This window comes from Frieseomelitta varia, unplaced genomic scaffold (genome assembly GCF_011392965.1).
Source record: "Frieseomelitta varia isolate USP_RPSP 00005682 unplaced genomic scaffold, Fvar_1.2 scaffold_532, whole genome shotgun sequence".
Taxonomy (NCBI): Eukaryota; Metazoa; Arthropoda; class Insecta; order Hymenoptera; family Apidae; genus Frieseomelitta; species Frieseomelitta varia.
The window spans coordinates 615,584-629,695 of NW_025110293.1; the positions used below are offsets into that span (position 1 = coordinate 615,584).

Here is a 14,112-nt window from a genome sequence, read left to right on the forward strand (position 1 = left end):
TCCGTCTTTCTTCACGTCGGCTGCTCGCTCAAGCGTATTGAACTCGTAAAAGATTTTCGTGCGCCTGTTTCTGTACGCGCGGCTATTTCTGGCGGCATGTGCACAACCGTTACGTTATGTGTATCCATATGTTGTACAGGCTGTACGCGGAACGTTTACAATAGTACCCCCTCGCTCCCCGCTTTTGCATATGGACCGGGCTCGAACGCACGTGTGCACGTGTGCACGCATATGTACGTGTGCCGACGTGCATTAGGCGCGCGTACGTGCGGCCGCGCGCGAAGAAACGCAGCTGCTCGATAGCGGGCGTGTCTACGTTCCGGCCTGCTTCCAACCTGTTTTTCACGAATCCCGCGAGTCTTTATCAACCGGCAGATAACGCGGCTAAATCCAACCTCGATCGATCCTGCACCTATTACGAAGGGATTTCGAGCTTCTCTTTTTTTTTTTCTTCTTTTTCTCCTTTTTCTTTTTCCCCCCCGACTCTTATCAAGTGGAACGCGATAAAATGAATTGTTTCCTCCGTTAACTTGAAACTTCCGGCGCTTCTGCCGGATGTGCCAAACGATTTCTACGATGCTTTAATCAAGATATTGGTTTCCCCCGTGTAATTTCGTTTCCATTCCCGAGATGTTTGACGAGACAAAAAAGTACTTCGTACAATTTAGCTATTGTATCCAGAATGATGCGCCGCGATACTCATCAACTGAGAAATTAACGCCGATGCCCGAAGTGAAATTTTCACAGTTGTTAACTTGTGCTTCGAGGATTCGTTGCTACGTTGCTCGAACTTATTTGCTCTACACAAAAATTATTACTATTCTATCAAATTTGTCATTGGCAATGTTCGTTAGTAACTATGCAATAGTTGCATTTACTAGTATTTGTCAGCAATTTAAACAAAGAATTGTAATTCGATGTGTCAGATTTTAACGAACGTGAAAATACAACTCAACGAAATCTATAAAAGGTAAGTTTAATCAATTTGGGAAGTCAATTACGATCTAAAAATAGAGGGACCGATAAATGATCGTCGGGGCAGATTTTGTCCGATTGATCGACGTTTGCGAAGAGAGAAAGAGAGAGAGAGAGAGAGAGAGAGAGAGAGATGCGCCGTTTTTACGTAATATGCGACCTAGTTGCCCAAGCGAAATAAATTATCTCGGATAAACGATGTACCTTCGATCGGGTGGCTTCGCGTCCATTTACCTGTCTTCCTGTCGATCGGAGCTTCCTTCGCGTTGACGTTGCCCATCCTACATACACAGTACGCGTTTGTATCGGAAACATTGAACAGAACACATGACGGGTTCTCACGAGAAGGCGGGCTAGTGTTGATGCAGAGACGTACATCAATTAATGCAGCAGCACACGTGAATGTGCCAGCGCATAACGCCGTGGTAATGTAGCTCGCCACATGGCTCCGCTGCTTTGCTTGGCTCATCAATCCTAAAACCAGACCACCCGTTCTCCAACTTAACCATCGTGCTGGACACAGATATGAAATGCGCGATACTGATTGATATACACGTATATAATATATATATAATATAATATATAATATATTTTGGGAATCGCGCGTCGGCACTTGGACTAATCGGAATTTTATTATTTCGAAAAGCTATACTACCGTGTTATGCACATCTAACGACACATTTCGGGAAAACGTGATTGTTATTTGATAGCAATTTTCTTACATGATTCGATTCTTACAGTCATATCTTAGCACGATATTATTTTGAAACAATGACGTTGCAGGAAAAATCTGCCGACTAGTAAAAATTGAAGAGACTTGATAAAAAGATTGATATTATACTGCTCTAATAAATAAAATACTCTAGTAGATAAAACTACTCTAATTAGAAAATTTGAAGACTTACACAAATTATTTAAACGGCAATGAAATTAAAATTATGTATATGTCTAATTGTAAATGGAAGGATTATAGGATTTAAACAAAGAAATTGAGAGATCCAGTGCAAGAGAGAGTTAATCTACAGAGTGAGTATTGTGACTAGTATCAAAAATTGGAAATAACGTGTAGCTTAGCACGAACAAGAAGATAAATATTTGTATAGTTATAATACGCGTAGAATGTCTTGCCATACAATTATAAATAAAGGAATAATAAATAGAGACTAGGAGATGTCAGAATAAATAAATATATCATTTTTCAGCATTTTGCTATAAGAAAAGAAATGCCACTGATTAACTTGCAATAGGTAATTTTTTTATTTCACGTAGTATTTTATGCAGTACGCGTAGAATAATCTATTTACAAAATTTTTGATGAAAACGGTGTTATGAGTCAAGACGATGTTACTTTTTGTTGGAGCTATCGTATCACGTGATATTCTGACGCGATAAAATTTATTTTTAAATATTATCATATGATAAAAATCGACGATAAAATCGACGTACTTACGAAGGGTAGTGTACATGACGGGCGTCATTATTTTATCAAACATCATCTGAAGCTACTAATCTATGATTTCGTTTCACGGGTTGACGAATCAGCTACATTTCACCACAGAATTCGACGATACGCCAACGCGAGGTCCGCAAATTTAAGCCGCGGACCGCATACACGAAAACACGAGACCATGTCAAAAGCAGTGTTTGTGAAAGTCGTGTTTTGGTAGTGGTTTTCGAACGTCCGTCTGATAGACCACCGGCAGTAACACCGCGATCGACGTAGACGTCGGCATCGTCGCCGTCGGCGTCACGAAATAGAGGGAACGAATAACGTTTGACATTTAATGAGCACCCAAGCATTGGCTTAGATTAGAATCGGTGAACGGTGATTGGCCTGGGGATGCGAAAGCTCACTCGACTCGAATGCTCTTTTGGCGGGGCTGTAGCCGGCGTTCAAATATTTGTAGAGTGTTAGGGAAAAAAGTGATCGGGAATCGGTGGGGGTAGAGGAATGAAAAAAAAAAAAAAGGAGTGAGGAATTGGATAGGCGACCGGATGTTTCGCGTCGGAGAGGCGTGGTTGCGTAAAAAATTCGATGTTGGAACAGCGCGTCATATTCTCCTGTGAACATATAACAGAGATATTCGTTTCGCTATTAAGAAACATGTACCTACGTGAAGGTTTCGTTCTTCGTAAAACGTAAGCGTCTAAAATTTTACGTTGAACCGGAGTCGGATTAGATTTTTCTGATTACTTGAATATATGAGATTTATTGGTATTTTGGATATTTAAGAAACGATTCGCTGGTATTTATTACATTTATCACTGATTTCTATAAAATTGTCATTCCCAGTATTGTTATGTAAGACCGTGATATGAGATATTGTTCGAATTTCAATTATAAGTTTCAGCGTTACGAAGGTAAAAAAGAAAAGAAAAAAAAAAACAACAGGGAATAATTACACATAGCGTTTAATATTGACGTTATAACGAATCGGAGAAATCATGTCCAGTAATTATTGCATTCTTGTTAATTACAGAAATATCCATATCGCGAAATGCAAATTATAATTTTAAAATTACGCCGTGCACGTTGAAAGTATCGTCAAACGAATGAACGAACAATCGTTTCCGCTTTCAATCATCTGAAAATATACGTACACGAGAAAACCAATTCGATTGCTCGAGAAATGACGTAAATTATAGAATATTTTCCTCGACAAGCCGCGTTATCATTAGTAACCTTAAAACCATCAAATCCGTCAGTATTACTCCGATTTTCTCTTTTCTGCAATTACTTAAAAAATACGGATACTTTTGTCAAAATTAATATTGATTTCTGTCTAAACAGAAATATAATTGTATAAATATATATTTATAAATATAAATGTTATGAATCTAACGATAATAATGTATACGTAAAATATTTTAATATTAACATGTCAAAGACAGGTTAATCTCTAGCGTTAATCTCTTAGCTGTGGTGCCGCTTTTAAATTATAAGGAAATAACTAGTTCCGCTTTTAAATTATAAGGAAATAACTAGTTTCTTTGAAAGATCAATAATTTTATTGTTTAACTTAAATAATATTTATTAATAACGATTAATATCAATAGCAAGGAAATATTTCAGAACGAATGTAAAAGGAATTAGTCGAGTCTAGTCTCAAAATATTCTAAGATGTTTAAAATTTACAAATATGTTTCATTTTCCACAAAAAATTTAAGTAACAAATTGCAATTACTTTTCTCGCACATTCTCGAGTATACACAAAAAAATTGCCATTTCTTCATGACGAGTATACTCGTTATTCGTAGCTAAGAGGTTAAACAAGGTTCTTAGCACATATGTTTTGTTGAGCACCGAGCACATTTTCTGACACCGAAATCTACATTTACAGTCACGCATACACACACACACACAAGAGTATAGCCACGTTCGTTACGCGACGTTACGTTCAATCGCGACGTACCTCGCGCCTGACAATAAAACGTGAATCCTATTTATAATCACGATGAAAACACGCAAGCAAGCTAGCGTACAGGTAGACAGACAAGCAATGTTCGAACGCACGGTGGACGCAGGTGCGTGTTTATTCATACCACGTTGGTCGTAACCCAAGTTTCAATATGAGTTATCACTGAGCCGAAGTCACATTGTTTGTTGGCATAAAAAAAAGTGACGCTGATAACTCGCTAACCGTGCGATATGACGGACAAATTCATTTGGCAATTGTACGCAATACTGTCACCGTCGAAACAATAGGAGAGTTCTCTCTCTCTCTCTCTCTCTCTCTCTCTCTACTTCGCGCGCGATGATTTCCATGATCGTGTTCTCGTAGATACGTTTCATTATTGATCGCGCGCAGAAATAGCAACGATTGGTTCTTTTAAAAACAGAGTGAAACCGAAGCGGGCGGGACTCGATCGTTTAAATGATTCGATTCATTTTCGAATTTCAATTAATTTGGCAATTAGCTTGGCTAGAATCCATTTAGACGTAATATGCTAGGAGGCAATCTGAACCGCTACGCTCCTCTGTGGCATCCGACGTGAACAGAGAAGAGCATTTGCTTTTGGAGCAGTCGACAAATTAGCTGTATTAGCGGTACAAGCGCGGGTACAGATTTCGCGGAGCACGGTTTCCGGCTGGATACGCGTGCGGCAAATTATCGAAGTTAACTCGAACCCAGCCGTGCCTCCGCTGCCGCCGCGCCCGCTGATTCCCCGACTTAAGAGTGCAGATAAACTGGATTTATCATACTGTCTCTCTCGCAAGCTCATATCCCTCAAACTTTAACCCGAGTCAAATGTTTCTTTCTCATTGCATCCTTCTCAATTGCAGAATCTTCTAGTGTTTCTGCTCTCGACGCTTCTCGATGTTATTCGAGTATTATTTTCTTTTAATAAATAAAAAAAAAAAAAAAAAGAAGAGACACACATCACACACACACACACATAATTTCACATTTCGTCTGTATTTCGCCTTTACCTCGGCCCCTTTTGTCTTAACGTATCTTCAAACCGTACTCGAACGGTACTGGAAAGGACCAACAAATTAGTGAAGCCTAATGAAAGAAAAAAAGAAAAAGAAGAGAGAAAAAAGGAACAATTGGGAACAATACGAGAGAATGGATGTAATTAGATACTCGTAGAGAGCTCGCAGCGAAAAGAAGAATACGTCGATCATAAATTGGGGATGAGCAGACTGCAAGGTATCCTGATATCTGGCTCGTTACACGGTCACGACGGTATTAACTTGCCGAAGGGTAATCAAGTAATGAATACATCGCCGGCGAAGACCGTACGTATATAAATCATGCCGGAGAGGATGCCAGGGGCTACAGGGTGAGCCCTTATCTCCAATCAGTACATTGATTGCACGCAGCCAGGTCAAATACCGGGCTTCGCTCGACGGCTCGGCTCAGACACGATAGCTTATTCAATTTCCGAAGCGGCATTCACCATTCAATTCGGCAGTTATCAGCCTCCACCTATCCCCTATCTGGATTTTGCGTGGCTTTCTAGGAATCGTACTTTCCGTAAGAGAAAAGAATTGGGTTATTCGAGGCGAAGGAGCAAGAGGTACCTAAACGCGGTTAATTTAATTGCGCGCCATCAGGATTTTGTCCTCCGTTACGTTCCAAGGAGAAAATCGTTCAGCTTTATCGGTACTTGAAACGTACAGTGATTAACTCGTCGTTTTAAATCGATTTAACGTCGTACGTCGTTCGAACGTTCTGTGTATAAGGTGTTTGATGAACGAGGGGCACGTATTGCATCTGTGTCGACTTTTCGATATTTTGTCTACTATCAACTAAGTCGTACACTTTTGTCATATATATAATAAAGACTTGTCTTATTAATGGTAATTGAAGACTTTCCTAAATCAACTTTTCTAATTACGAACATTGATTTAATATAATATTACTGTGACAAGGGATGTAAGGGATATAAGAAATATACGATACTTCTTACATTTTTGAAAAATGTACTTAAGAATTGTTCTTAAGTTGGACCTGCCTGAACATCTGCACCAAAAAGTGAAAAATTATATAAAAATTTGCAGGATTAAGTCTTTGTTGGGAAATAAAATTGTAAACAGTAACAGAAATAAGAAATTGGATTCATAAGCTTTGTTTTCGATGGATTCTTCTTCAGTATCTGCTTTGATCGTTGATTTATATATCGTCGAAATATCGAATTCGATCATTAACCATGTATAAAAATACACAATATTCCAGAAAGCTTTCACATTGCTCTTCTTGTACTTTTTCATCATTTATTCGTTTCATTAATCATAGTCATAAACGTGCGCAATATTAATATCCCAAATTAATATAATGTTTCAAATTAATTCAAAACAGGGACTGATGAATTAATAGATTATTCAAAGTAATTACCATTTACCATCGAATCTAATTACCAATTAAAATAATTACGATTTAGCATAGAATTTTCTGAGAAAATTACATCTTTTTTATAAATTGATAATATCATTATACGCGACTGCCATTAAATCCATCAGTTTTGAAATCGTCGATATACAAAATTGGTCAGGCCGTGTCCCACCATTGGCAGTTTATGTACACTTTCGTGAAACACGCTCGCCGGTTCATTTTCGTTCCAAGGCGTTACGCTGTGAAATGAAATTAAATACAATAGATACGATTACGCGATATATTTCCTATGGCTATTACTCAGCATCTATCCGGCAGAAGCAAGACGCGCTTCCCACAGTGTACATAGATAATCGAGCTTAATTAATTGCTCGTGATGCGCGCTCTGGGCTAAGCAAACACATTTACTTATTACCATCCATCTTGAGTGGTGTCTCTCAAGGGAATCGATTTTCTGAGCGCACATGGCCGACGACGACACGAATTGTCGAAGAGTCGGCACGTGATCGCAACAAAATCGTTAAATAAAGGTGCGGTCCGTGTTATTCCCCTGTTTTAGCGGTGCTGAAATTCTCAACCTTGGAATGTATTTTTAGGTATCACAGAAAGTTCACGAGTCGTTACCTTTCCACTTGCCTTCCCAATATTCCACAACTTCTTGTTTTTACGTCTGCGTAAAGCTAAGAAAACTGAATCGATTAATAAGCAACATTTGTCGATATTTTCATGAAAGATATTTCTTGCTGTCGCAGTTATTCACAGATGAAGATACTTTTAACGAGCATTTAAAATCTACTACTATAAAAACTATAAAATCACTAAAATAAAATCGACAAAATTTATGATTATGAATTACTGTTTGAAGGCCAACTTACACTCTCAATTGTACAGACGTTCTGAAAGTCAGTGAATTCGACGAAATCATTGACTTTCACCGACGTTCATTCTGTACGTTGATCAACTACGAGGTGGGAGATGTGAGACTATTTGGCCGTGAAGCTACCGTTAACGAGCAGTAGTTAATGCTAGTCTACGTTAATCGTCCCCACGTCCATACCACAATACAGTCCGTAGAAGTCTCGGTTGGTGATCGTTATTGACTGGTACAGATCCCTTGGGTCGTAAGTGACATTTACACGATGCATTCAGCGTTAAACTTCCCTGGAGAACCCGGGAGAGGGGCAGAACGTCGTATCTCAGTTCCAGTATCTATACGGACACGGGTTTCCCCTGACAACGAGACAACAACAAACGCTTAATAGCCAGTGCTCGGCTCAAAGTTTAATTTCCTGACAAGAGGACAGTGCTTAAAGTGACCCGCTGCCCTTAGTCCCCGCTCCCCTTATTCGTCGTTCTCCCTCATTATCCTTGAAACCACGCGTCTTCCGGTTCTCGTTCCTTTCCATACTTTCCTCTCGCACTTTCATCGATTTTCCTGTTTATTTAAACTACGCTCTTACTTGCTCACGCGTTTCATGCCCGTTTCGTGCCCGCCGGCCTATACCTAACATCCACGGAGCATTAAACAATAAGCAATCACGACTGCCTTCTCTTGAGACGTATCTCATGCTAGTTACACAACAATTTAATCGATCCCACGACGGCCAGCAGAATTACGAGCTCGCGCGATAGGAGTAATTTATTCTCCATTAGTGAAAATCAGATCGTCAGGCGTCCAATGTACGTTAAACCTTGCTTAATACTTCATTACGCTTAGGAGGAATAAATTAAATGTACCATCTATGTGTAATATGTCGTTATACCTTCGAGGTGATTTAGATAAAAATAATGTATGTAACTTACAGGCAATTAACATCATAAATCGTTCTTTCGATGTAAGCTGCTCTGTGTAATGAATGTACGTATAGGCTCATCGTCTATCTTTTAACTTGACTTTGCTGTTTCTTCAATTAGAAGGAAGGGATTTTCTCCCCCCGATGGTTATTACGGTTCGAAGGTTGATACAAAGATAGAGAACGTTAATAAAATAAGATTTAATTGAAAGGTTAAGGAACAACGTACTACGTAGCGGGCTTTGAACCCGGAAATCTTTGCTGCGCTTCCAGGGGTATAGCGTCTGCACGAGATCCACGTGGTCGTGGCACTGACCCCTGCGAAGCAACCCCTCTTGGTATCTGACGTGCATGCAGGGAAAAAGTTTCGGGGTTGCCACGTATGTTTCTACCCCAGTGAGTTCTCTCCCCGCTATTCTTATGGGAGATAGTGCATAATGAAGAAGGAAAAAAAAAAAAAGGAAAAAAGAAAACATCGAGTCAGAAGACAGATGGTCACGATGCTCGGCCATATTATGCCCACGTTAAGAAACAGATTCTCGAGCGTCCAATGAAATTTATTGTCCAAAGTTGCACGGCTGTGTTGCTTTTCGTGCTGCCGACTTTGAAAGAGTTACGTATTCCTCCTTTATCAAACCGTATACCGATTTCTCTTCCACAAAATTGTGCGCATGGGTTTCTCGAAAGTTACAAGTTACTCGCGTTCTTATTTAATCTTTAAGTAAGACTGAAGGTCTTAAATTCGCGATGCTAACGGAGATAACCTCGTTAAACCTCGAATGATCTAATTCATATCACACGTTCACGTTCGCGAAAAAAGGTTTGGATAGAATTCCCGCGAACAGTTTCAGGGTAACGCGTCTCTGGGAGGGTCGGCGAAGGTTTCGAAGTGACAGAAAGAGAAGGATTCCGAGAACAAAACAACCAATTGAAAATAGAAAGAGAGTGAGAGAGAGAGAGAGAGAGAGAGAAGGATAGGGGGTAGGTCGTTGCATAAGAGAGAGAGAGAGAGAGAGAATCGGAGTACAGTCCCGTGTCCCCTGCGTCATGAATCATGCATTCTCATCCCCTAGGAATGAACTAGAGCGCTCTGCGGTCGCACGACCCGTCCGACAAATAAACAATGTTATTTGTTCTCTGGGATCTCGACCCGTTCGTAGTGGACCGAAAGATTTCGTGAGGACGGAAGGACGAGTGTCGGAGTTCCGCATTTTCGCGGACCGAAACGGCGGGAGAAAGGACGAGAGAGGATCTCTTTTCCCAGCCTCTGTTCCTTTATCTTGTTCTAACCCCCCCCCCCCCCTGTTTCCCTGCAATTCATTCTCGCCAGCTCGTTGTTCCTCGTCACCGTTTTCCATTCGTTACCTTTATTTCCTGACAATCGGACCTGTCAACGACAGAGATGCCGTTTAAACAAGAGCGAAATGACGGAACCTAGACGTACAACCGAGTCCGCATTCGCGCGTAAATGATGGAACCTCTCTTCCGTTCCATTTGGCCAAAATTTTTGGCCCAAACGCCGCTGTTAATTAATTATTCGAGCTGATTCGTCGCGTTCTATACAATTCTAATAGACTGCTCCTGTTTCTGTTGCAGATGAACCGTCCTATTCAAGTCAAGCCGGCGGACAGTGAAAACCGCGGAGGTGAGAACAGGCAATCGAACCAGTATATCACGATATCAGATTTTCAGTAATAAGATCAAATTTAAGTATAGCGACAGTAGTTTCTCGATTTTTGAAATTCTAACCTAACCGAACGACTAACTTGTGATACTTTTTCTAGCGTACATTCAGATAGCACTGACGCGTAAAGAATTTTATTAGCATCCAGAGTGACGGAATAAAATTTTCCTATAACAATGATGCCTATCTTTCAGCGGTAGAATACACGCCATGCTGTGTACTGCAGGACTAACAACTTCGAAGTTGTCAACTAATTCTGATACTTTTCTATATAGTTCTTGAAAGCTATTGAGGATGGGAACGGTTATCGTACAGAGGTCACTACTAAAAGCAACGATTCGTTCGCTTATGGTAACTCGAAATAAAAGCTGCGTTATCGATCAAAAAGCTTCAATAAAAAATAACCGGTTTAATAGCGAGCAATGAAATATTTTCATTGAATTGAAAAGCATTCGCTATAACATGCGATAATATACGTTGACAACCCATACGTAACTTTCAATCGAGCAAACACAAAAAAAGCATATCCTGATAAAAATTCGTTTCCATGCAGTATCAACACCATTTTCGAGTTACGGTACTATTCATTAATTTCGTGGCATTGGAAACATATATTATATCGATATATATATATATGTGTGTGTATGTATGTATATATATATATATATATCGTTTCGACCGACACAAGCTTTTACGCTTCCGCGTAAATTTCAGCGAAATTTTATGAAATACACGGACGATGGATTATCGAACTTAATATATTAAAAAATAAGATAACAATTGACTGCTTATCAGGTTTACACACATTGGATGTAGCGGCAGGCATAAAGATAAAACACAAATACAGCGATAAAACCGGCTCTTGTATTCGTGACTACATTTTCCTTAACGGTACGTTAGTATATTTTGCGCTATGCATCCTCGTCTAATTTTTCCTCATCGTGTTAGACCTCATAAATGACAGGGACTTTATTATCGTTGCTTGCTGCATATGTCTACGTTTTATCATTTCGACAACGCCGTGTAACTTCGTCTTAAAAGTTACACGCCCAACGTGTCTAACTACATACATGTGTTTCTCAGGTTTTCCAATTCACTTGCTCGATTCACTGATCTTCGTTTTTCAGATCAAAGAAATGCCTACGTGTTTTTCAATTGCTATTATTTACGCGTACGTCCAATAGAAAAAGCAACAGTAGAAAATTATGCGGAAATAAACGAAAATTTGCAATGTTAATATTTTGAAAACAAGTTCCAACGTTTTGCCGTGCAAACTTTCAACTACGAAAATACGACTGCACAAACAGTGGTCGTAAACATTTCCACGGCGAAATGCCGGGTTTTCATACAAGTTCGCATTATAATTTTATAATTTTATAATTCCAGTTTGCATAGCATTAGTACCTATTTATAATCATGAATGCTCGGATAAGCATAAAATTTAATCATAAAATATATTACGCGCGTGTATACGTGTGCCTCTCCTTTCATGAGAATTAAATAATTGATGCTCGTGAAACAATTTAGATGGTTAATTTCCACGAAATATCACATCAACTTTTGTCAATATTAACCTTGCTGACTGGATCATGTGTCAATGCCTCTTCATGCTTGTTTCATTATTTGATTCGAATACAAAATTTAATAACTGACGACTTAGAATTTCGTAAATCTTTTTGAAAGTATCAATTAGATGAGATACGAATTATTTGATTTTGTAGAATAAAAAGTTCAACAACTGACTATTTAGCTTTACAGTTTCGTAAATTTTCTAAATATAACGCTTTAAAAAAATATATATATATATATATATATCTCAAATAATTGGATAAGATTGAAACGATTGTGTGAAAGATATTACAATCAAATTACAGTTATCTGATTTTCCGGCGAAAAAGCTCAATTTTTATATTTCCATCCGTACCTTTGCCGTTGCGTTCGCACATACGTTCAAACTTGTATATGAAACGCGACAAAATCCGGCGGAGATATCTGCACGCATAATGGAATATTGCGAATAAGCCGTCCAAATATCGGTTCCCAAAATTCACGGAAACATGAACCCAAAGAACGTTGTACCGAGCAATTCGGTGAAGTTGCTGGCCTTCGAAATCGTTCGCTCGAACGGGTCTGAATAGAAACGCGCACGAGGAGTAAATCGTGCAAAGGGCGGAAGAAGATCGCGAGCAACCTAGGGGAAAGGGTGAAGCCGAAAGTATATGGGAAGACGAAGAAAGTAGAGGTAGAGGCGAAAGGATGTAGTATTCAAGGAGAGACACCGAAGAAGGAGGAAAGTGGGTTGAAGAGAGAGAGAGAGAGAGAGAGAGAGAGAGAGAGAGAGAGTGGCGTGCACGAAAAGGGAGGAGGTAGTAGATGAGGGAGAAGAGGGGGGGGGATCCGTAATTCATATGCTAATCTGGCGTAGATGCCATTGTAATCTCCGGTCGCCTGCCTCGGTGTGGCCCCACAAAGCCCCAGCTTGACGCGGATGCAGGAGGAGTGATCCAAAGGCTCAACGCTGTCACTGCTTCTGCTTCCACCGTCTTACTGCAACGGTATACCAACGTACATCACGCATCCGCGTAGTCGCAGACTTCAATCACGGTGTTACTGAACTTCGTCAACGTCGACGATCTGTCTCCGTATCTCGCGCGGCGTCGCAGCACCGACGCGACGCGACGCGACGCGACGCGACGCCGCTATCCTTTTGTCGTTGCGCGTCTATACTTTCGACTTGTCTCCTGGTGTATGTATATATACCTCGTATATCGTCTTGCAGAGAAATTTAACCTTTTGCAAAGAGAGTCTGCAGTGTCACTTCAAGATAAAAAGATACGCGTGAGATCACGACGTGAAAGTACGTAGGTGAAACATTCCATTTTGAAATATTTTCTTCCCCAAAAGGTATAAGGTACTTGAGAGCTTCGAGTCACGAATCGATCTTAATCGACGAATCTTCTACGAGTCGTTACTTCTCTCGATGCCTTCGATCGGGGCGAAAGGCACGTTCTTCGAAGCGCGGATAATTCGAACAATAAGAAAGACGAGGAAGATTTCCCGCGCGCTATTCGAACCTAACTGTGATTGATCATCTCGCGAAAGCAGCCGGAATTAAGTGTACAACGACGGAAACAGATTTGAGAAATGCGTATCTCACATGGAAGTTGTGCACGAACTCGGCGCGAAGGGGAGGGAGAGGGTAGCCGAAGTTCCCACGAATGGATAAGGGTAGCTGGTGTACTGGAGCAGCTAGTTGAGCAAGTAGATAAGTTTCGATCCCTCGGCGATCCACCTTGCTCCCACCGCCATCACTCGCCCTACTATGTTCGAGCAGATAAACGTATCCTGGGATATCGGGACTCTCGAAAGCTGCCTTCATTGCTGGCAACTTTGAGTTAGCCGACGTGACGCAAGCGCCTCGGTCCGAAGCCGCTGCAAGAAATCCTTGCGGATTATGAGAGGGCGACGTGCTTCTTCGCAGCCCGAGGAAACGATGTCGTAAATAGCTACGATGGCTGGCGTAGGATGAAGTTACGTATGGGTCAGTAATTATGGCGTATTTAACGACCGAAAGCTCGTTAAGCACGCAAGAATTTACGCTGCAGTAAATGATTAACTAGATACGATACCAGATTCAACGATTTAATACCTAATTCTTCGCGGTATCGTCAAACGTTGACTCTGACTCGCGAATTCAAAATTTCTATTGGGTCGCGATTTTATGCGTGGTGCACGCATGGTTTAGGTTTATTGTTGGCGTATCGTGTTTCCAATAAAATTGGGATTGTATTTGTATTTTTACGCGTGTACAACGGTCTTG

The 14,112-nt window shown here is 40.4% G+C and overlaps 1 protein-coding gene and 1 long non-coding RNA gene across 25 annotated transcripts in view; one reads left to right on the forward strand and one right to left on the reverse strand.

The window, feature by feature from the left end:
- LOC122533483 (CUGBP Elav-like family member 4) overlaps positions 1 to 14,112 on the forward strand; it is a 571,418-nt gene that overhangs the window by 493,291 nt on the left and 64,015 nt on the right. For 13 of the 24 annotated variants that reach the window (XM_043663256.1, XM_043663257.1, XM_043663260.1 and 10 more), the window contains one exon: positions 10,205 to 10,253. In XM_043663256.1, coding sequence (XP_043519191.1) covers positions 10,205 to 10,253 — 49 coding nt within the window. Of the gene's footprint in view, positions 1 to 10,204; positions 10,254 to 11,087; positions 11,184 to 14,112 lie in introns of all 24 variants that reach the window. The other 11 variants (XM_043663247.1, XM_043663248.1, XM_043663245.1 and 8 more) reach the window with 1 other exon arrangement.
- Positions 1 to 14,112, reverse strand: part of LOC122533487 — a 151,920-nt gene that overhangs the window by 108,473 nt on the left and 29,335 nt on the right. The gene's annotated exons all lie outside the window — the stretch shown is intronic.